Raw genomic sequence first — 23857 nt, 5'->3', positions numbered from 1 at the left:
CCTGGTATTAAAAGTGCATGTTTCAGTCTGCATGTCAGAATTTTTTAATGAAATAGAAGAGGATTTGAGAAGTCACTCAAAATGTGCCCTCATTTTCTTTCTTCAGCTTTAATCATAATTTCTATGGCAAAATGAACCCCCTCATTGTGTTCCTTTTTAAATTAAATGTTTTAATTGTTACCAGTTTATTCCAATCAAGATGGCTTCAGGTGTGCCATACTTTTGTCATAATGAAGACAGTAAGCGCTCTAGTTGTTTTTAAGAACACTCTGGGACATTCTGTCATTGGGCTATACTTGGGCTACATCTGGGTGATATTTGGGCTACATTTGGGCTCTTTTGTCTCTGGTGGCCATCTCGGGAGACTTCTTTGTTATGAAGTTTCCTAATTTCCTCATTTACTGCAGTCTCCTCAGTAGGAAATACTTTCAGTTTTTTACTTTGATTCCACCAAGAAGGCATTCAGATGTGTCACACATTTGCCATAAATTCAGAATGTTAGCACTCTTTTTGCTCATTAAATCACTGTAGTAAAGCTACTGATCACCAGGGAAAACTGCTGCTGGTATTGAAAGTGCTTGTCTCAGTCTGCATGTCAGAATTTTTTAATGAAATAGAAGAGGATTTGAGAAGTCACTCAAAATGTGCCCGAATTTTTCTTTCTGCAGCACTAATCATACTTTTTATGGAAAAATGAACCCCCTCATTTTGTACCTTTTTAAATTAAATGTTTTAAGAGTTACCACTTTAATCCAAGCAAGATGGCTTCAGGTGTGCCATACGTTTATCATAAGTAGGACTGTTAGCGCTCTAGTTGTTCTTTGGAACACTCTGGGAAGCTGCAGTAGAACACAAAGGAATCAACTGACAGTCTCTGCCCTTGTTGGATGTACATGTTTTACTGAGAATGTCAGACTTCATTCTCACATGACTGAGAAAGATAATGTGAATTTACAGAAAATAAGCTCTCAGTTTAGCTTATAGATCACCTTCCAAACCTCTGTGGGAAAAGCATGAGAAAATATTTTTCTCTCAATCATGATATCCCAGCAGAAGGTTTTTTCACATGGTGAAATCACCTTAGAACATACCACAATTTCTAAAATGAGTATGGTACCATCAACAAATGATTTATAATGTAACTAAAGTCTTAAAACCTTCTATTAACTGCAATGCTTTTTAATGAGGTGCTATCATGTATATTGGTCCCAAGATGGCTGCCAACACTTCTTGGATGAAGTGCTGACAGCCAATCAGATCTCAGTATGAGATGTGTGGTTAGGCTCCGCCCACATATATATATCTGATTTTACTTTTGATTTTCTCAGGAACTACTGAACAGATTGACACCAGACCTGCAAAAGGCACCTCCCTGACCTGTTGACAACCTCTCTGCCAAATTTCAAGTAATTCTGTTCAGCCGTTCGGGCTGTACCTTGGACTAAAGGTCCCTATGGAAAATTGCATGGGGAAAACGTGTTTTGGGATCCCCCTTTTTTCTCAGCCTCCGCTTGACGAATCCGTCCGAGACTTTCAGGGTAGGAGCGGAGCAGAGCGCCCCACCTATTTTGAAACTTTCTCGAGGATTCATCAACCGGCGCCAAAGTTATTCCAAATAGAATGTTGCGGATTTCCTATGGAAACACGGTCCTAACTATAACTATCTACTGGCGACCGCCAGTAGATAATATATATATATATATATATATATATATATATATATATATATATATATATATATATATATATATATATATATATATATATATATATATATATATATAATATATATATATATATGATCTTTATTTACAAGGAAGCGACATGGTGCCATGCACATCAAGAGAAAAGGCCTGCACTCTGAAACGTGAGGAATCAATGAATTTTATTAAGACAGCACTAGTCTCTGAGAACGCGTTTCAGCTGCTCTATCAGCATTTGTCAACTCACAAGCGCCATTTCTAACCATTATTTATATGTCCACCTCACGTGATTTTATTATGGTTAGCATAAATATAATTCTATATCCCTCTCGCAAGCCCATCAAATTATAAGCGTTCCGTCAAATCACAAATAGTATTGTGTGAATTAATTTCAACAGGAGTAAAATATTCAAATTTTGTAATCCATTAACACGGAGGTCAAAATACATTTTCCAACTGCATAACGATGCTAAAAGGTCAAGTGCCGTGTTTTAAAATGTCACTGTCCTACGTTCCCCACGCTTGGTGCTTTGCCAAGTGGTGGCAACATAGGACGGTGACATTTTAAAACACTGCACTTGACCCTTTAGCATCATTATACAGTTGGAAAATGTATTTTGACCTCCGTGTTAACGTATTACAAAACTTGAATATTTTACACCTGAATAACCGCAAGCTTCTTATTGAAATTAAATCACACAATACCAATTGTGATAATACCAAATACTTATAATATGATGTATAGGGGCTTACAGGAGGGACATAGTATTATATTTATGTTCACCATTATAAAATCACGTGGGATGAACATATAAATCATGATTAGAAATGGCGCTTCTGAGTTGAAAAAGGCTGATTGGGCAGCTGCAAGGGTATCCTCCCACTGAGTAGATGTGTGTGTGTCTAGCACTGCATATGGTAGACTGGTTATTAGAAAAACTAGGTATTAAGCTTCATATGGAATTCAAGAAGAGAGGAAGAGGTTCTAATGTGGAGTGGAAGGTTGTTCCATGCTTTGGGAGAGCTGTTAAAGAACGCCCATCCTCCTGATCTAGATATATCTTCAGATCCCCATCTGACGTCACTTCAGTATATAATGAGTGATAGTGCCAAAAAAACACCTAAGTTCCATTATTAGTGGCCAGGCCCTGATTCACAGCATCCATTCATCCTTTGTACCACTTCGAGCTGACACAGACGACGTGCGTGCACATGCACACATGTGCACAGGCCCACACTTGTGCACACACACACACACGTACCAAAAATAGAGAACCCCAAACAGAAGGGCAGGGCCCACTGTACCAATATAAAACTGGTTCTATGCTACATGATCTGCAAAAGAGTCTAACACTTTATTTTATATCTTTATTTCACTTCACATCAGCACAACATTTCACACTTAGCATAATTCAGGAGCCAAATGTCAGGCAGGTTGAGAATACTTGCTTCACACTTGGCAACCACTGTTGGCAACATAATTCTTACTACATGTTATAACAACACGGAACAGAACACATGTGACAAGTTCAACAAGAGAGAGAAGCAGGAACATTAAAAACTTAGACTCATTGAGAAACAAATGCAGCACTTAAACCATCCACCCATTCTTTACGTGGAACAGATGTACTTCCTGAGTCCTGGCCTTCTGTGAAGCTGTGGCATGTCAGCTTCTCCTGGGTTAGGCATTCACTGCAAGTAAATATGAGAAAACACTTATAAGTTGTTGAAGTGTAAGAAGACTCTTCCACCGACTGAATAGCAAAATTCACTCAGGTTTTCATGATACCCAAGGAATATGTACTGTGCATATTTACTGAGGTGATTATTTGCATATTATTTGATCATTCTAAACTATGAATGGGTTTTATTGTTATTGTGAATAATTGAGCCCAACCCCATGATAGAGCTGGTCAGTAGCACTTTGGGATCATTCAGACCCCAGCAGTCAGTGAATGAAGGCTGCAGGGGCTGCAGAGGCACTGTCTCCACCCATGCCTTGACAGACCACCCATCCTAATTAGCTGTAACAGTTGAAGCCAAATTATTTTTGCTGCTCACAAACAACCCCCAAGAACAAACAAACAAAACCAATGTCCCTGACATGCAATGTGTTTTCCCCAAGCCACTGGAGACCACTTTTGTTTTTCCCTTCCCGATTTCGCCATTTCTCCCATGGCAGACACTGGCACGGCAGATCTGCTTTGGGAGGCCAACCCTAAATAGAGTAGGTTTAATGATGCAACAAAGACAGAGACATGTGGCAGATGGATTACAGTCAGTAGAGGCTGCACCAGCAGTTGTCCGACTCCAAATAAGAAGGGGGACTAAGAGTTTCCCCGAGCAGTACCCCACTTATTCACAACAGGACTCCCCCTCGTTAAGACGCTGATCCTCTTTGTCTTCCATATTACAATGGTGGGAGAAGAGGATATTTATTAACTGGCACTAGTGCCCGTCTTTACAGGGCATCGACAGTAGATGCGATTTACTCTGAAATGCCAATTAGCAGCAGGACTGCCATTCCACCAACTTCTAAATGACCCCCTTTGTCTTCCACTGAAAGGGCAATGACACATGTCACTACTACCAGAGTTAGATGGTGGGAGATGAGGCTATTTATTAATTGGCACTAGTGCCCTTAACACATGTCACTACTGCCAAAGTTAGATGGTGAGAGACAAGGTTATTAATTGGCACTAGTGCCCCATGATATGTCACTACCACTGAAGCTAGATGCAAGTGATGAAGCTATTTATTAATTTGCACTAGTGTACCTTGTTATAGGCATCCTCAGGAGATGTGAAAAGGTCCAACAGTTGGCACAATTGTATCTGAACATGTATATGAATCCCACACACTCCCAGGGGTGTATGTTAATCCTTTTCTGCTGCTACCTCACCAATCTCAATCACTTACAGATGGTGCTCATTGATCAGACCTCGACAATCCTCCACATATGGACCTTGAATGCTGAGTATTTAAGGTCAATTTATACTTGCATACTATAGTTTCACTGCCACTGCTACCCTATATATTGTGTCTTGCTCTATGATGTAAATTGGACAACCATTCACTAATTAACATCACATGTGATAGCCAAGGTAGCACCTTCACAAAGTAAGGTCCCAGGTGTTGGAACTTTGAGTATTGGTGGACATGTGAGTGGTTTGGCCTTCCAATGTACTAGGGTCACACCTTTACATCCATTCCTTGTACAGTTTGTATCAATATCTTCAACTGACTCCTAAGTCAAGAAAAACACCTTCTTGACCCTTGTTGTTAATGGGTGGAATAAAGGTACAACTTGTGCTTTTTGTACACACTATATTCTTTCTAGAGCATAGAGTAGCTCTTTTGTGTAGGCTCCGCATACAGCAGAGCATACAGGCTAACCCCATGAACAGTAAACTAGAGCACATGTCTTGGTTAACACATGCCTTCTGACACTTCTTCTCAGATAAGAACAAACCCATCCCTGCGTGCTCAGCCTCAGTGATGAAGAAACAGTATGTCACTTTACTGCAGATAAACTTACCAAAAGAGTAGGTGGCCTGGAATCCCTTCATGTTCAATGAGCCATCACTGTGGAACTGGAGCAGAAGGGAGCTCCCGGTGGAGGTCACTGGTGGGACTATGCTGGATCCACAGTATTTGCCAATAAGCGGGGAGGTGGTTTTTGCACCATTGAAAATAGACAAGTAGTCATTGGCACATGTGGAATCAGGTTCAACGGCAAAAGATGTGAATGTCAATGAGACCTGCAGTGTGTAAAAGAAGTATATGTTAGCCCTTAAATGATACCTCTGTCATACCAGCAGGAGGCAGTGTGCCATAAGGATGAAGACAATGTGACAGCTGTTTCTGACCATCTTTATTATGGCAGTAGGGGGCTGTGTGAGGTATTGAAGGAGAAATATGCATTGGCCCTTATTTAGCATCGCTGTCCTGCCAGCAGGAGGCAGTGTGGCATAAAGAAGAAGAAGTATGTGTTTGCCCTTGTTTACCATCGCTGTCCTGTCAGCAGGGACCTCTTGAGTTTTTATACATACAGTTCAGAGGCTAGACAGCTTCATCACCCAGAAGTGGCATTTGATCATCTGAGGGCTTGGCAAGCTAGATCAATTTTTTAAACATGGCTCTGATTCCCTGTTCTGGAAAGCCATGGTCCCATGGCGCCCTCTCAGTCAGACATTCTAGAAGGTTCTTCATGATTCCAGGATCTACGAGGCTTGCACTCTTATTCTCAGTACTAGAATTAACTTGGATAGCTCCAGCCCTTACCTTGTATCCAGCTGGAGCCATGATGTAGAAGCCACAGTCCATGTTGGCACGGTAAACGTTAGGGAAGTAGGGGGATGAGACAGTACCTGGAGAGCTGGTGAATGTGCCCCCGCATTGTACTGTCAAAAAGGAAAAAAACAATCTTAAGTCCTCTGCAGCATAGAGTACTAGTCACGAGTGTATAATGTTCACATGCACAAACCACAGAACACCATCTCAGCTTCAGCCCTTCAACAACTGTGTGCCGAACCGGAGCCAGGAGAAGGTTTCTGCCTGCTGCCCCTTGCGCACTGTTTCTACCTCAGCTCAAATGTCCCCTAAAATAGTGGTAGATGGCAAGAAATTGAAGGTATTAATGCACATCTGGGAATCACCTGCTGTCATGTTATGAGGTCCTAGTCAGAAAGTGTAAATTTACATTAAGGATGTTAAATAGAGCTCATGTGAAAAAGCGGTTCTTCCACTAGAGGACCCCACTATCAGACATCCTTGTCAGTACACTCCGATATCACTAATCATATGTGTACCTATACATTTTGTGAATAGTGTGTTCTATGCCAACCCCGGATTATCAGTAGGCAAGATTTCACAGACACAGAAAAGAGAAACAAAACACCACTAATCCTTCCCCTTCCCTAGACTCAAGCGGATTATGTCAGCGTACTGGGCCCTCAACATCTCCTTGTATTCCATGGTGAGACTTCCATTGACTGAGAACAAGCACTTCCTGCATGAAACCTGATGCCAACATGCCCAGCTATCCTGAGAGCACAGCTTACTTGGCGTCTACAAGAGGCATTTGCGTCCTCTCTCTCCTGACTGAGACAGCTTCCCACCAAGGACCATACCATTGCTGTAGGAGCCTTTTGAGTCCTTCCTCCCCTCTCTGACACTGCTCCGACATCAATGACCATACCATTGCTGAAGGAGTCCTCTGTATTCCTCCTCCCTCTCTGAAAGTGGCCTTACACCAAGGACCGTACCATTACTGTAGGAGGCCTCTGAGTGCTCCGACCCCTGTATGAGAGCACCCTTACACCTTAGGCTGTACCATTGCTATAGGAGGTGTTTGAGTCCTCCCTCCCCTGTCTGAGAGTGCCCCAACACCACAGACTGTACCATTGCTGTACAAGTCCTCAGCATTTCTCCTCCCTCTCTGAGAGTGGCCTGACACCAAGGACCCTACCATTGCTGTAGGAGGTCTCTGAGTCCTCCATCCCCTGTATGAGAGCACCCTAACTCCAAAGACTCTACCGTTGATGTAGGAGGCTTCTGAGTTCTCCCTCTTCTGACTGAGAGCAGCCTGACACCAAGAACCGTACCATTGCTGTAGGAGACCTCTGAGTCCTCCGTCTCCTATCTGAGAACGACCTGACACCAAGGTCCGTATCATTGCTGTAGGAGGCTTCTGCATGCCTTCTCCCTATCTGACAGTAGCTGGACACCAAGGACTGTACCATTGCTGTAGGAAGCCTCTGAGTCTTCCTTCCTGCCTAAGAGTGCCACAGCACCAAGGACATACCATTGCTGTAGGAGGCCTTTAAGCCCTCCGTCTGCTGTCTGAGAGCACCCTGACACCAAGGTCCATGAAATTGCTGTAGTAGGTCTCTGAGTTCACCTCCCTGTCTGAGGCAGCCTATCACCAAGGATCGTACCATTGCTGTAGGAGGCTTTGAACCCACTGGCGGTAATGGAGCTGTCCGTCACAAATTCCAGCAACATCTCATTTCCGGAAGAGGTGAATATCAGGGGCTGCATGGTCCCACACGCTTTGCTGAGTAAGACTGGGGCCGTCTTGTTGTTGCCATCGTAAATTGTGAGGTAGTCCGAGGCGCAGTTTGTGGATGATTGGAGATCGAAGGCATCAAACTGCAGAAGAATCTGAGAAGGAAGAGCATTAAATTAGACATACTGATCTCCAGAGTGTCTAAAACTATCCTTCAATTCTTTAAAAGGGTCTTATTTTCAGTTTATGAAAGTCGTACGCGGACTACACAGTGATTATGCATTCACTCTCAGACAATCACTGAACCCTTTTATCTTGAGTCTTTAATTCATTAACTTCTTCTGTTTGCAGCCTCCTTTGCCACATACCTCGAGTTCAATTGTGTGCTTAAAGAGACACCATCATCTTATCCCTGCTCCTCCTGTCTTCTCTCATGGTGCCTCTACTAGTAACCAAACCTCTGCTGAAGCTCAGGTACGTCTTGTGAAGAAGTAACACACTGGATTTTTGATTGCTTGTGCTAAGCTGGGGCTGTCAGTCAAGTTAAAGGAGCAACAAAGAGAGATACTGTGGTGCAGGCTTCAAGAAACATGGTACAGTTGGTTCCTCACTGGTCTCATAGTGAAGACCCTAGACCTCTGGGGCACTGCCTCTGGATTATCAATAACCTGTGTTTGTACCTTTGAATGTGAGTGATGCCCAACAGCAGACCATGAAATGCAGAATGTTTCAACTCTTCAGATGAAATCTCACAAAGATTTCCACGTTAGGAATAGAAGTTTATACTTCGTGCAAGGATTGTACAGTAGAACAGAGAAATATCATGTAGTATCACATACAAAGGCATTGTAGCCCGAATATCAACTAGAGAAACATCCTGAGTATGTATAGCTAAGTATAGATTTACTACTTTCCACATCACCTCACCTTGAACCTATATATATATATATATATATATATATATATATATATATATATATGAAAATTACTGCTTTCCACCAAACAACCTTCGGTCGATTTTTCTTATTCTTCAGACACGGACCCAGTGCTTACGATAGCTGTTTAATGTCGGCCTTTACACGTTTCAGTCCTGGAAGGACCTTGATCACATGACAACGCCATCAGTGTTGACAGACCATTTAAAACGCTACAATTTGCACGTGATTGCTGATGCGTGATAGACATAGAACACAAGTTAAACATACTCTCATTAATTTCCAATGTCGCTCACTGCTTTGTTTTCAATAACATATGTATAAATACGGATAATTGCAATGTCAGATGCCAACTCACAAAAAATACGGAGATTGTCACGATTTGATGTAAAAGGTTAAAAAGTATTGTTTTTTTGTTTTTTTTGTTGTTGTCCTCATTTGCCTGCCCCACAGCCCCCCCCCAAAAAAAAAAACGACAATCACCTTGGATGTCGTCGGGAACTAGATAGGAATATCTCCTAGACCCGGACACCAGAAGATACGAACTGGCGAAAGACGTTCTCCGGAATGTTATATGGGGAGGAAAAAAAAAGAGAGGGCACACCAATCCTCTCGCTACTCCATCTAGACTTGAACAGCCTTTCGGACGGAACCACCAAGGAACCTTGGAGTATAATGGCATAATCATCGGACCCGGGAAAAAAAAAAAAACCCCGGAAGACCTGCCGAGCATTTCTACTTTCACTGAGCCAGCACGTTCCAAAAGGTGAGGTTACGTTCACAACATGATCTGGCCAAGTCCACCTTAGATGTGTCATATAAGGACCTACATACCTTCTCCCCCCAACCCCAGCTCGGAACTCAGATTCTGTGTTTTCTAATAACCATAAGATGCAAAATGCTGAGATCGCTTTCCTGTTTACAGTAAAGACTTGCCATTTTTGAGTTTGCTTTACAGTACAGTATTGTAAAGAATTGCCATTTTCTATAAGACATCTGCTGAATATTCATCATGATTGGTGTACATTTCATTGTACTGTCTCGTCTGTTTTGTTCTATTTAATTTTATACTCATTGTTTAGTGTACTTGTTCCCCCTTTTTGTAGGAAAAGAATAACCTTAAGACACTGATATATTCAATATTTCTGAACTGGAGAATACCGGTTCACACATTCACTAGGTCCTGAGGAATGCCCAACGACCCCCTCCAGGGGCGCCAGAAGGGCAGAAACATGTCGACCACATCTTTTTGATTTGGACACCTAAAGTGCTGGGGTTACATAATTTGACCCACTGCACCACTCTTGTTTTTAGAAGTCTACCAATACACCTGACGGAATAAATTTTGCTTTTGAAGGAAGTACTGGCAAGACATTTTTAAAGCCAATTTTTCACGTTATTTTGCACTTTTTTGCACCAATATTTCTGATCACTACTGCGAAGTAGCGGTTGCCTCCAGGTGGAGGAAGCATAACACAAGAGACCCAATGATAATGCTTACACGTATTCAAAAGGCGGAGAACCAAGATACACCGCCAATACCATCACAAATACGTGATTGAGGGTTCTCATAATACCTATTTTGGTATTAGTGGTTCAGACAACGACCCAAAAGACCCCTATTTCCAGTTACAAGTGATCCATTCCCTTATGATTCAAGACATATAAGGACATTAGCCAGCCTGCGTGTGATGGTGCCTTCTGGTCAACCCAAAATTTGCAAATCTGCCGTCTGGCCAGCAGAATTGCATAGAATAAAAAGCACTTTGCTTGCCCCGTGGTATTATCGTCCACGCCAAATATTATTAACGGCAGTGTGACAGAAACGGAAATCTTAAGACTAGAGTTCAAAGTGGTCTTTACTTCCTCCAAAAAGGTGTTGATAAATGGACAGTCCATAAACATGTGGACGTCGGAGGCTGCGGGGAGATTGCACTTATTACAGCATTTTCCAGTCTGATATTTGGATAGCCTTTGGGGGGATAGATAGGCTCGATGAACAGTAAACAAATGATTCCGCCTCAGCCAAGCCGGCTCAACCACTTTATACAGGAGAGTGAACGATCTTATCCATAGGTCCTCACACTGCATACCCATGAACCCCCCACTCCCCCTCATCTGGTAAAGTGAATTCCCCGTCCACCTCCTCCTGAATAGCCCAATACCAGAAAGCTACCTCTTCTCCCCCTCTTGTCTCTCTACCAACTGTTCTTCCAGGATGCTGCTCCTCCCCTTTTCCTAATCAATTCCCGGGACCAGCTAACGAGCTGCATATATTTAAATCTCGATAGTGTTGGGCCGACCTTCTCATATAACTCCTCCCAACCTACCAGTGCCCCTCCCACTAGCAGCTGTCCCCATCTTACTATCCCTGCCTCCTTTATGGGAGTTGCGAGACTATCCTTCAGACAGGGAGGGAGCCCCGGGGAATCCTAAATTGGGGGAAACTTGAAAAATAGGGCAACCCTATTCTATCTCTAATCAACTTCCAAGCTTTTGCCAATGATTGTAGGGTCTTTAACCTCACCTTCTTAAAGAACTTCCGGTCCCTGAATTTAAATAGAAAACCATCAGAAGGCAGATCCGCCCCATTCAACATAGCCTTGAACATTCTACCGATTGATGAACTTGATGGAGATTTCAGCAACATCCTGGAGTATGACAGCTGAAAGGCCCAGGCATAATATTGTATGTCTGGTAATGTGATCCCCCCCTTCTCCCTCCTCCTTCTCAGTTTTTTCCAGGCCAGTCTGGTTGATTTATAACTCCAAACAAATGAATTTATATCTTGCTGACATTTTTGAATTTGCTTAGACTCAAAAGCTAGAGGGATAGTATTAAAAATAAATGTACACTTGGGAAGGATGGACATTTTTACTAAACTAACTTTCCCAAGTATTGTCAATGGGAGAAAGGCCCAAGCTTTTTATAACGCCCGACATTCTCGAGAAACCTGATCCAAATTGGTATGTGCTATATTACCAATCTCCTGGGTGATCCTAATTCCCAGGTAGCGCATAGATGGAGTGACTACCAACTTCGGGTTTTGAATATTCCATGTCATTACCTCTGTCTTTCCTTCGTTGATTTCATACCCCGAAATCTGCCCGAATTCTTTAGCCCATTTGATGATAATGGGGAAGGCCTGCACAGGGTCAGTTGTATAAATAAGGATATCATCCGCATAGAGTCCTATCCGCTTAACCCATCCTCCAAATTCAAAAGAGGGGATGTTATACTCCTCTCCCAAGATTTGAGCGAAAGGTTCAATGTACATATTGAATAGGAGGGGAGAAAGCGGGCAGCCCTGCATGGTACCCCTCGTAATCTTAAAAGGCTCAGTAAGAGCCCCATTGACCAGAAGTCTAGCCCTTGGATCCTTATAAAGCAGCGTGATAACTCGACAAAAATTATCCCCTAAATTGAACCTTTTCAATACCGCGGCCAGATAGGGCCAATTGACCCTATCAAATGCTTTGGTAGCATCTAGGGTAAAAATGGCCAAAGGAAGAGAAAAAGTAGAAGCAATGTCTATGGCTCCAACCAGGTCGTGGGTGAGATCTGCCAACTGTCGCCCCTTATGAATCCCTTCTGATCCTGATGGATTATTGAGCCAATCTCGTTCCCCAACCTTCTCAAAAGGATGGCTGCAAAGATCTTATAGCCAACGTTTAGGAGCGAGATTGGTCTATAGGACCTGCAAACAGCCGGGTCCTTACCAGGTTTGGGGATCAGCACTATCGTTGCCTCATTCCACGATTCTGGCGGGGCTGTGCCTTCAAGAAAAATGGCATTAAAGAGGGCAGTCAGAGTTGGAACTATAACTGGACCTAATGCACCATACACTTCCCCTGGTAGGCCATCCGGGCCAGCCGCCTTCCCTCGCTTCAATTGTTTGATAGCGTTACTGACTTCCACCTCTGATATTTTAGTCTCCAAATGGTCGCGCTGTTCTGACAAAAGGGTGGGCAGATGAGCCTTGTCTAACCAAGCCTCCCTGGCCGTTGGGTCATCTACAATGTCTTCCTTATAGATGTTTTAGAAGAACTCCTGAAAGGCGATCCCTATTTCTGAGGTGGAGGTTCTGGCCTTAGCTTCCCTTTCCAGTTTAATTTCCTTAATGTATTTTTTGGCCTGATCTGCTTTTATTTTCAAAGCCAAAATTTTTCTTGCCGCCTCTCCATACTCAAAGTGTGACAACTTACTTGCCTCCCATCTCTTGGCCACCCTTTCCTGAAGTAAATTTTCAAGATTTATCTTCAACGCTACCCGCTTCTCCTGATCCTCTACCGAACCTGGGCCACCTTTCTGCTCTGCCTGCCTAAGCTCCTGCTCTATGTTAGTAATTGCTGTCCTATAAGCCTTGCATCTATATGCAGCTCTATTTGTTATGCAGCCTCTTAGGAAGGCTTTAAATGCTTCCCTTACAATGGCTATCGAAGCCGAGTTTAGATTGATTTTCAGAAATGTGCTTACCTCAGAGACGAGGAAGCAGATTTCTACCTCTTCAAGCAGGATCGTCCGGTCAAAAGACCAAGAGGTGCTGATCTGCTGGTAATGTAATATGGTAAAAGAGATGGCCGAGTGATCAGACAGATGAGAAGGGATATATGTTATCTCCTTCAGATCATCTTTCAGCTTGTGGCTAAAAAAAGCATAGTCAATTCTTGACTTGTGTTTATACTTAGAATTATGAAAGGAAACCCCTAGTATGTTACCCGATCTCTACCTCCATACATCTACCAACCCCAGATTCGACATTATAGCTATAAGTGTTTGCCTAGATTTAAGAAGGCGTCAATGCTCTTGAATTGTAAGATTTGTCGAGCTTGGGGTTTAAGACTATATTAAAGTCTCCCACCCAAACTACGGGTCTTGGCATGAAATCAGATGGTTCTGAATGTTATTCAGGAATGACGAATCATCTTGGTTCGGGCCATAATAACCCACTAGAATATACACTTGCCCTTTTAACTGTACTTTCACAAGTAGCCATCTTCCGCTGAGATCTTCCTTCTGTTCCAGAATCTGGGCTTGGATCTGCCTTTTAAATATTATATCGATCCCACGTATGTTAGCGTTGTGGTCCGTACACATATTTATCCACCCACTTCAGGTTCTTAAGCATGTCCCTCACCTCATGTTTGAGTAGATGTGTCTCCTGGATGACAATGACCTGCGCGGGGGAGTCTTTCAAGTATTGTAAGATTCTATATCTCCTGGCCCTCACACGCAAGCCATTAACATTCCAGGATAAAAACTGCAACCCAATCATAATGCATTGTCCCTTCCTGTCCTTCCTGTCCTTCTGCCTACGGAACCAGCCTCTCTAAAGTGAACCGATCTACATCTCTTAACCTGAACATGGTCAAAAGCTTTTTTGCATAATATAGGAATAACTGGGACAAACTTATGAGGACTTTTTAACCCTTTCCCCCACCCCCTCCCCTCCCCTGGAAAACCCTCCCTTACTAGTACTGGCCAGGTGTGTCGCCAGTTTGAGTCAGGAACAGACCATCCCCTGAACCCCCACAAAGCCTATTAAAGAAGGAACCGGCTTGCCACCACCTCGATATCAAGTTAGCTACTGAAACCAAAGAGATGTCAGTGAGAGCATGAAGAATGTCAGTGACGGGGTGGTATCGATGCGGGGGTGGGGACTCCATGGTGATAGTGCCCAAATTGACTTAACGTCGGGTTTATCACCTTTTGTATTTTTTTTAAATCTTTTTTTTTTTGTGTAAATTTTGTTTTTTATTGAAATTTTTTGGGGATTTTTTCTTTTTTCTCCCCTCCTCTTCCTTCCCCCCTCCCCGTTCTCTTTTTTTTTCTTCTCCCCTTCCTTTCTTTCCTTTCTTTTTCTTTTTCTCCCCCTTCTTCCTCTTTCTTCCTTTCCATATAGATCTTTCCCCCCTTTCTCCCCCCTATTTTGAGTTGTTTTCTCTTGTTACTTCTCCCTCTTCTCTTTGATTATCTAGTTATTATGACCCCCACAGCGCGACCTTCAGTTGACTTGGTAGCTTTGTCAGACTGACCTTATACGATTTTTTCTAGTCAAGCTTTTTGAAGGTATTATTCCTAAAATCTCTATTTAGTTACCTTGTCATTTTCGTTTTAACCCAAGTGATAAGCCTGACACCCTAAGAGGACAGAGAAAGAGGAAAAGGAGAAAAAGAAAAACCCCGAATCGGAAACCCGATCAGTTCCCTTCTCATGAGTGCTGACTAATGGAAGCTATTTGCTCATCTGCCTCCGGAGGGGTTCGGATATTATGCATTTTGTTGTTATACATCACCCTCAGGAAGGCAGGGAAACTCATCTGTACTGTTGCACCTGCTGCTCTAAACTTATCCATTTTTTGACCTAGCTCCCCTGTCTATCTAATGTGGTTTTAGACAGATCTGACCGGATTTCAAAAGAAAAATCTGTAGCCTTTACTGATTTCGCTTTTAATGCTAGGTTCAGTATTTTTTCCTTGAGTGTATAGGTGAGAAAGTTCACCAAGATCGTTCTTGGTTTTACTCTCCCGGGGTTGAGGCGGAAAGGGTCTCTGTGTATCCTCTGTATATCAACTCTCGAGAGCTTCCGTCGTTTCATCGAGATTAAATGAATCTTTTATTAAAGCCACCACAAATGTCTTTGTTGATTAGCGTTGAAGCACGTGTTAGCTTAAGCGCCCATTCTTGCCCATGTTTCACATCTCTATATTTGTATTTTCTGTTCCTGAAACGCTGTTCTGTTTCTTTGAAGACTTCTTGCACTGTTATGTCTTCTGAGAAATTTCTCCTAATCTAAACAAATTCTCCGTAGGGAATGCTTCTTTTCAGTTGGTTCAGATGAAAGCTCAGTCCATGTAGAATGCTATTAGTGGAAGTCGGTTTTCGGTACTGTTTGGTGTAGATTTGATTGTTCCTAATATATACAATCACATCCAAAAATTGAATCTGTTGTTTGCTCATGTTGCAGGAGAATTATAGGCCCACTGTGTTGTTATTTAGAATTGTAAAATATTCTTTGAATTCATCTTTGCTGCCGTTCCAGATCAGGAAGAGATCATCTATATATCTCAGCCATAGTTCTATCCTTGTGGTGTACATTTCATTGTCCTCGTTCCACACTATGAACTTCTCCCACCAGCCCATAGTGAGGTTGGTAGGGCTTTGGAGAAAATGAAACTCCCATGGCAGTTCCTCATGTTTGAGTATAGATCTGGCAGTCAAAGAGAAAGATGTTGTTTCTTAGGCATAGTTCAATCATCTGCATAAGCATCTTTGTATGTTTTAATTCTTGGAAGTTCCTTTGTCTTAAGAAGTATTCCACTACCTTTAGTCCTAGGTCGTGGCTGATTGAAGTGTATAATGATACAACGTCTATTGTTACTAAATAAAAACCATTTTGCCATCCAGTGTTGGTGAGTGTTCTCAAAAAGTTTCCAGTATCCTTGATATAGGAGCTCAAATTAGTGACCATAGGTGATAAGAAATGATCGACATAGATAGACATGTTCTCATATAAGAAATTGTAACTGGAAATGATTGGCCTGCCTGGAGGTTTGATCAATGTCTTGTGTACTTTCGGCAAAAAGTACATCGTAGGCATTACTGGACTCTCATTATTTAAGAATAGCGCTGCTTCCTCACTAAGGAAGCCTTGTTGCCAATTTTGTATTTCCAATTCCAAGCCAAGAGTTAACCCTCTGATAACCAAAGATCTCAAGGGGTAGCTGTGGAGCGCTGCAAAGGAATATCCAGGAGGGTGTATTTACCACACAAGTCCGTAAGTGAGAATCACACAGGAAAGAGCCACACCAATGTTAGAAACATACTGCAGTATTTATAACAAACCAACATTAAATTAGTTTGGTATATCTCCTCCCCGGAGATATGCATACACAAAAACAATATCAGTACAACAGGTAAGTAAAAACATACAAAAACACCTAGGCCCCTTTAGTGGGGCTAAACCTTATACTAAGTAAGCGGAATGTGAAAGGGGTACCTTAACAAGACTACCACCCAAGGATCTGTAGGCCAGGAGCACGGAACCACCAAAGGTAAGTAACTAGGAGTTCGTAGAAGTCAGGGTGCAGAGGTGCTACCCCGACTCAGTGTCCATAGAACAACATGGGGAAGTCAGTTAGGATTTTCAAGATTCAGGACCCTTCCTAGAGGACCCAGAGGAAACTCTTTGAAACCAGGGTGGTTGGCAAGCATCCCCACCTGTGGATACCCAGAGAAGCAGGATACCTACACTAGGGAGCTTGGGTGAATAGGTGTGAAGTGGAGTTAAAGTCAATGAGGATCTTTGGGAGTCCAGCTGCTACTGCAACCTGTAGACCAGGTCAGAGGAACTCAGGTAGGTATTCCGGATGAGAAGCACTTAAGGAAAAAGGATACAGAATTCAAGCCACCCGGAGTCGACCAGGAGGAACAGAAGCAAAGTGCCCAACCTTCTTGGGGGTACTGCACGGTAGGATGGAAGTATTGGAGTTGCAGCTGTGGAGACCAGGTGTCAATGTAGAAACACAGGAGCCATCCACGAGCAGTGCCATGACAGTTGACGAATTGCAGGAGCGTCAGTGGCTGGCAGGACCACCTACAAACCTTGTAAAAGCAGTAGAGGCATTGCAGGGAGAGTTACAGAAAGGAGGACCAGCAAGGTCAAGGGAACTGACAAAGCACAGGTAAGTTAGGGCCAGCACTCAGCAAGCAGGAGAACCAGTAGGAATCAATAGAAGACCCTGGGGGATCCTCTGCAAGCAGGCATGGGGAGTCACAGGGAGGCCTCAGCAGCACAACAAAGATGGATACCCACGTTGCAGGAGATGCAGTGAGGACATCACTTTTGCAGCATGGTGATGCTTGAGGCTGGGGCTTTTTGGAGCTCAAAGCTCTATGGACTGGAGTGTCAACAAGCCTTGGCAATGGCAGTTACACGCGGTGCACAGGGGTCCGGTTCCAGCAGCTCAACAAGGGATTGTAGTCTTGCAAATTGCACAGGAGACAGGTCAGGCCTTGGGAGAACTACCAAACCACCACCTGTTTTGTAGAGCCTTGAAGAGTCCACAGGGCAGCAGGATCCACAGACTGGTCGTCAATGTTGAGGTGCCTGTGGCTGAAGGGGAGTGACACCTTCACTCCAAGGGAGATTCCTACCAGCTGTCCTTAATGCACACTGAGTCCTTGTAAATCTGGAGAATGCATGGCCACTGATGTTGCAGGATGGGGCAAAGCATGGAGACAAAGTTGCAGTAGGAGACTATGTACCAGGAGCAGTCTTGTCTCTAAGCCAGCACAGTCAAAAGCGGAGTCCAGTGTCCAGGTGCAGAAGCGTCTTGTGGAGGATACAGAAGATGAGTTTTAAAAGTGGAATCCTTGTTCCAGTCAAATCCAGGGTCCCATCCTCAGGGGAGCCCTTAAGTAACCCAGGAAGGGGATTGGACATTGTCTGCGGGGACCCACCTAATGGGGGGCAGGGGGGAGGGTCAGGGATGCTACTCTGAGGATCTGACCAGTCAGATGCTCCCAGGGGCCTCTGTTAATCTTGCTTTCAAGATGGCAGAATCAAGCAGCTACCTGCTGGAGCTCTGGGCACCTCCTTGGGGGGGGTGCTGGACAGGGGGTGGTCAATCCCGTCCTTTGTGTGGTTTCGCACCAGAGTGGAAGCCAAGGGTTCCTGCACTGGTGCAAACCGGTTTATGCAAGGAGGGCACCAAATGTGCCCTTCAAAGCAGCCTGGTGGCACTTAGAAGCACCCCCACCCTAGCTCAGAGACACTTAATTATAAAGGAGAGGCAGCTACACCTCTCCTATACAGGAAATCCTTTGTTCTGTCTTCTGCTGCCAGAGTTAGGCTCATCAGCAATAGGGCAGAACAATGTCTAGGGTCAGCGGCAGCACTGACTTGCATACAGGCCCTGCAGGGCTACACAGGAAGACATGGAGGATTCCTCTAAGCAGGCCCTCAGTACATGCACCTAACACTAGAATCAGTGTAATTGAATGATTCAACATGTTTGATACCAAACATGACCAGGTTAGGCGTAGCCATTATGTAGTTGGACTTTTCGAGTTTGGCAGTGTCTACTACATACCTTAAAATGGCTTCACTGAACTCAATTTAGAAGAGAGAGCACGAACACTTGGGCCCTGGTTGGCAGGATCCCAGTGTACTACAGTCTAAACACACTGACACCAGGCAAAAAGTGGCAGCAACCATGTCAGAAAGATCCTACTTTCCTACAATATATATACAAACACACACAGAAAAAACAAAGGTTACAGTGATGTTATAGTTAGGCCTACATTTCACTCGTATAAAACCGTAGAAGTTCAGCAGTTATAGTTACCTGAGTTAACAAGTATTAAAAATATATACCAAGGTACCACAAAAGCTAAATGAGTATAGTTTGTTTACTACTAATGAGTGATACTTTTTCTAACATATATTATGTGAGTGGCTATGTGACTGTTTGTATCTGTGTGTGAGTGGGTATGTGAGTGGCTGTGTGGGTATTTGACTAGGTGTGTGAGTGCCTGTATTGGTCAATAAGGGGTGCACGAGTAGCTGTATGGTTGAATTAGTGGTTGTGTGACTAACCATATGAGTGACTAAGTGGGTTTGAGCAGCTGTATGGGTGACTGAGTGGCTGTGTGAGTGGGTTTATTGGTGAGTGAGTATATGGGTGGGTGAATGGGTGCATGAGTGGCTGTATGGGTGTCTGAGTGGTTGTATGGCTGAGTGAGTGCCTCCGTGAGTGGTTGTACTGGTGAGTGAGTAGGTGTATGAATTGCTCTATAGGTGGGTGAGTGGTGTGTGTGGCTGTAGGGGTCTGTGAGTGGGTGTGTGAGTGGCTGTATCAGTAGCTCAGTGGCTGTGTGAATGGCTCTGTGTGAGTGACTGAGTGTGTAGTTTGGTAGCTGTTTGAGTGGGTGTGTGGGTAAGTGATTAGGTAAGTGAGTAGCTGTATTGCACAGTGAGTGGCTGTCTTAGTGTCTGTATATGCGAGTGAGTAGGAGTGTGAGTCACCCCAGCTAAAAAAGTTAGCTGGGGTGGTAGAAGCTTTGTCACATGTGCCGCTCGGGCATGGAAGGAACTTCCTTTCCATCTCAGGAATGCCGTGGAGTTGCTGACATTCAGGAAGGGGCTGAAAACCTGGCTGTTTGCTACATTGACAATTACACACTCTGCTAATCGGAAGACAGTAGCCAGCGCCAGGACACCCTCGGGTAACCGTGCGCTCAAGAAATAAAATTAACATAAAATTAACATATCATAACAGGTATGTAAGTGGTTGTGTGAGTGGCTCTTTTGAAAGGCTGCATGGGTGAGTGACTGGGTATGTGAGTGGCAGCATGGGTGAATAAGTGGGAGTGAGAGTAGCTGTATTGGTGACTGAGTGTCTTTGTGAGTGAGTGTATGGGTGAGTAGGTCACTGTGTGAGTAGGTGTATTGCTTGAACATTAAATACTTAGAAAAAACAAGAAACAAGAGACGTTTGACAAAACAAGAGCAATTGTTTAATTAAATAGTGCAGCTAGGATAACATTTACAGGGATAGGGTCTGAGGACTATCTCAATTTACAGTCGATCGGCCATGTTCTTTTTAACAATTTGTTGAATGTAATAAAACAGGTCAGATGATCCTTTTTAGGTAAGGAATGTGAAACATTGCCTGTGAAACCATAAATGTGGGTATTTGATGAGGAATCCAGGTGGGCCGTGACCTTGTGTGGGCACAATGCGGCCAGTTGGTAACATGTCCAGATGTCTGGCATGGGGAGCGCGTGATCACTGGGTGTACTGTGTGTGCCACTAAACCTGTTCAACGCCAGCCAGCGATATGTGGATGAGGGACCAGGACTACCCTGCGGACCAATAGGTCCCATATCCAGCACCTAGGTGCAAATAACGAATGGCAGAGTCCACACCCCTGGTCGCATGGAGAGGAGTAAGAGGAAGATGCGGCTCAGTCCAGACGAAACCTGGGTCACATACACAGAGGTGTCCCAACACATGGTGCCACTGAACCTGAATTACGCAGGCCGGTTGGGCTATCCAACCTATGCCGGCGACACTCGGTGAATGGGCCATGCTGACCGCTGCCTCAGGCCTACACCACAGTTAGGTAGGTCACACATTTGGAACTGAGTCTTGATTACACCATGGCAGTGAACACCATATAAGGCATAGGACAAGTCACTATACTCACTTCGATGTGGTGCCAACAAGTCTGTGCATGGCATCACAACCACACGTGTAAGTGGCCCTACGCGGACTACTGCCCTCGGCCTACGCTGCGCTCGAGTGGGTCACAGATTTGGAACTGAACATCGGTTATTCGAAAGGCAGAATACATGTCATCGCACGCATGGAGAGGTGTAAGAGGATGACGCGCTGCAGTCCGGAGGGAACAAGATCATAGCTATGGAGGTGATCGAACACTACCGACAACTGCCCTTGTGTCACTAACTCTGTGCCTCACCAGCCAACGACACGTGGCTGTGGGCCACTGCTGACTGCTGCCTCCGGCCTACACTGCGGTGCAGGGGGTCACAGACTCTTCATTTTGCAATGGCTGAGTTCATATCAGCTTATGGGCATCATCGCAGACAGCATCCCCTCTCAGCCCCAGTGCCACTATGTCTGTTCCCCGACAATCATGGGCACTCTCTGGTCGAACTTTGGTGGCGTCTGAGTCTATGGACTGGGGGAAGTTTTCATCCTCATGTAGCTGATACCTAATTGGTGGTGGCAACGAGGCTGTCGCATTTCACTCCTCCATTTGCTGCTTCTGGATAAAATCAAACCTATCGGCGTCATGCCCTGGAGGACACCTTCCACTGTCCCCCGATACCCTCTGCAACATACACTTCGGACATTGATGGTGACCCGCACAGATTGCATGGACCATCTGACTGCACCGCAAGTCACTGTCCCATGGCTGGGTGCCTGTGCCGGCTGCTGTGCATCCGGGCCACTAACTCTGTGCTGGTCAGGTTCGGGACCCTTTCGTTTGAGATATTGGATGGGCCCTGAAGCATTGGCCTTGGGGTCATCAACACCATTTCTCTGTGGCCCTGCACTGTACGTAGCCTCCGGGCCCAACAGCGTCCCACCGGGCTCACACACCAAATCGAATCCTGACCGGCCTGGACATGGCATCACCGCAGGAGGCACACACCACCACCGCCAGGACCACCTCCAACAGCCATCAGTCGACACGGTGGTCCTGACAGACTTACGGAGTTGCTCAGACCTGTCGTAGATGCCATAATCGGCCTGATACCCTGCTCAGCACTCCAGGTGCCAGTGACTCAGTGCACCGCAAGCCATTGTCCGTTACTGATTGAGTTTAGAACTGTGGAGAGGTTTTGCAGCTATGCCACCTCATACAGTGTGGGGGCACTGAGACGTTGATGGGGAAGTTGATGCAGGTATGACACACCCCACTGTGTCTGTCGGAGGGACACAATCCAAGACTTTTTCTTCACATGGCCGTGCTCATCTCTAGTGTCCCATCCCCAGTGCACTGAAACTCACGAACACTTCTGTTTGCATGTTGGCTGTCCTCTGGACTTTCTCCGGCTCCCTCCATATTGCTCAGCAGTTGAGTCTTTTATGCATGTGTTTTCTGTTTCTATTGCACTGGTGTCTAATGTTCAAGTGGTTGCCAGCACCAGACATCCCATGCAGAATGTCTTACACTCTCCCCACACACATCCAGCCCAGGTATGACTGTACATGTGGCCTTGCCAATAAAGGGGCCGGGTGCATGTGCCCGTAGCCAGTTCAACGTGATATCCGCGTGTGTCCCTGTGGTCTTGTTGTATGCATGAGGGCCCTGGGCCGGACACCATTACATTGTGCTGTGTACACCGGATGCAAACGTGTCACCTCAGGCAGAGGGTTGTAGCTTGGACATGTAGCTTTGTCCTCACCCACTCAATTTGTAAGGGGAGTGGCCAGGGCTGTCGTACACAGAGCCAACATGGGTGTGTGACTGCAATTTGAGCGCCCCTGCCCGTGGTTCTGTACTGTGAATGTTCAACTGCATGTGTCTCTATAGCAGTGTGAGTCTCCTTAGTGGGGTGTTGGTGGCCCCTGAAGGGTGATGGACACCTACGTATGTGTCCTGGTTGGCATTCCATGGGTTCAGCCCCCACCTACACCTGTTGGGCCACCTCCTTTTGGCATGCAGGAACATGGCATTGGGGTGCGATGTGTGGGTGGGTGAAGTGTGGTGAGCCAGCTGTGCTTGCGGGTGCTTCCTGCTGTGTGGTCTGTTGCAGGCTGGGTGTTCTCCTCTGAGTAGCTTAGCTGTCCGGGTCCTGGTGGGGGGTTTCGTGGGATATCCATGTGCTGTTGTGGGCATGGGTGTCAATGGTGTGGTGGCCCTCTCCGGCATCACTGATGTGTTGTATTCTGTGCTCGGCTGAAGGTGGTGAGTGCCCCACTGTGATGTGAAGGGGAGATGCATATTGACTTTGCATTGATATATATGTTGGTGCATTGTGCAGGTTTGCATGCAGACTGTATGGCAATGTACATTGTGACTGTTTGGGGGCGCTGGATTCTTCTGCGGGACAGTGTACATTTGGTCTACATGATGGCTGTGATGCCTTACATGTACATTTCCATTTCACAGTTTCCGGCTCCGTCATATGTAGTAGGCATGTTTCTGTGCATGTGTTGAGCCAGTTGTGTCCTCCGTTCTGCAGTCCATGCATGTTGTTCCTCGTTGTCGTCAATGTGGGTGTGCTGTTCGTGCTATGTGTGTGTGCTGCAGTGTGCCAAGGGGATCGGGTCCATGGGTCTGGGTGATTGTGAGTGTGCAGTGAGCTACGCCTCGTTGTGCATGTATGCCATTGTGCCCACTCCCCCGTCCCCCAGTCCCTGTTCATTGTACTCACTGTTGATGTTGTGCCAGGTCCTCTCGAGCTGTGTCCATACTCCCTACTCCTTGCACTGTCTCCACACTGATGACTGTGGCCTGGGTTTCCTTCAGCTCCTCTGGTGGCGCTGGACTGCCACCTCCTGTCGCCGTTGCTGCCTTCCTGTTGGCAGCGGGTTTGTGCCTGGTTTAGGTAGTCATGGTTCAGGTAGTCATGTCATGCTTGTGCCTATTGGCCTCCTGGATTGGCCTCCTGGGCAATCTGACTGCAATCCAGGTGGTCTGATAGTTGCTGGTAGTGTTCTGTAATGTTAGA

General features: G+C 45.1%; 1 protein-coding gene across 1 annotated transcript in view; it reads right to left on the bottom strand.

Moving 5' to 3' along the window:
* Positions 1–3075: 3075 nt before the first annotated feature.
* LOC146859672 (astacin-like metalloendopeptidase) overlaps positions 3076–23857 on the bottom strand; it is a 113121-nt gene continuing 92339 nt past the window's right edge. The window contains exons 10-13 of the mRNA XM_085643426.1: positions 7643–7868; positions 5988–6106; positions 5242–5464; positions 3076–3395 (exon numbers count right to left, since the gene is read on the bottom strand). Coding sequence (XP_085499552.1) covers positions 3385–3395; positions 5242–5464; positions 5988–6106; positions 7643–7868 — 579 coding nt within the window. The 3' untranslated portion in view covers positions 3076–3384. The remainder of the gene's footprint in view (positions 3396–5241; positions 5465–5987; positions 6107–7642; positions 7869–23857) is intronic.

This window comes from Triturus cristatus, chromosome 3_1 (assembly GCF_964204655.1).
Source record: "Triturus cristatus chromosome 3_1, aTriCri1.1, whole genome shotgun sequence".
In the NCBI taxonomy this organism is placed as follows: domain Eukaryota; kingdom Metazoa; phylum Chordata; class Amphibia; order Caudata; family Salamandridae; genus Triturus; species Triturus cristatus.
Note: the sequence above shows the minus strand (reverse complement) of the source record. Positions and strands in the feature narration are given on the sequence as shown.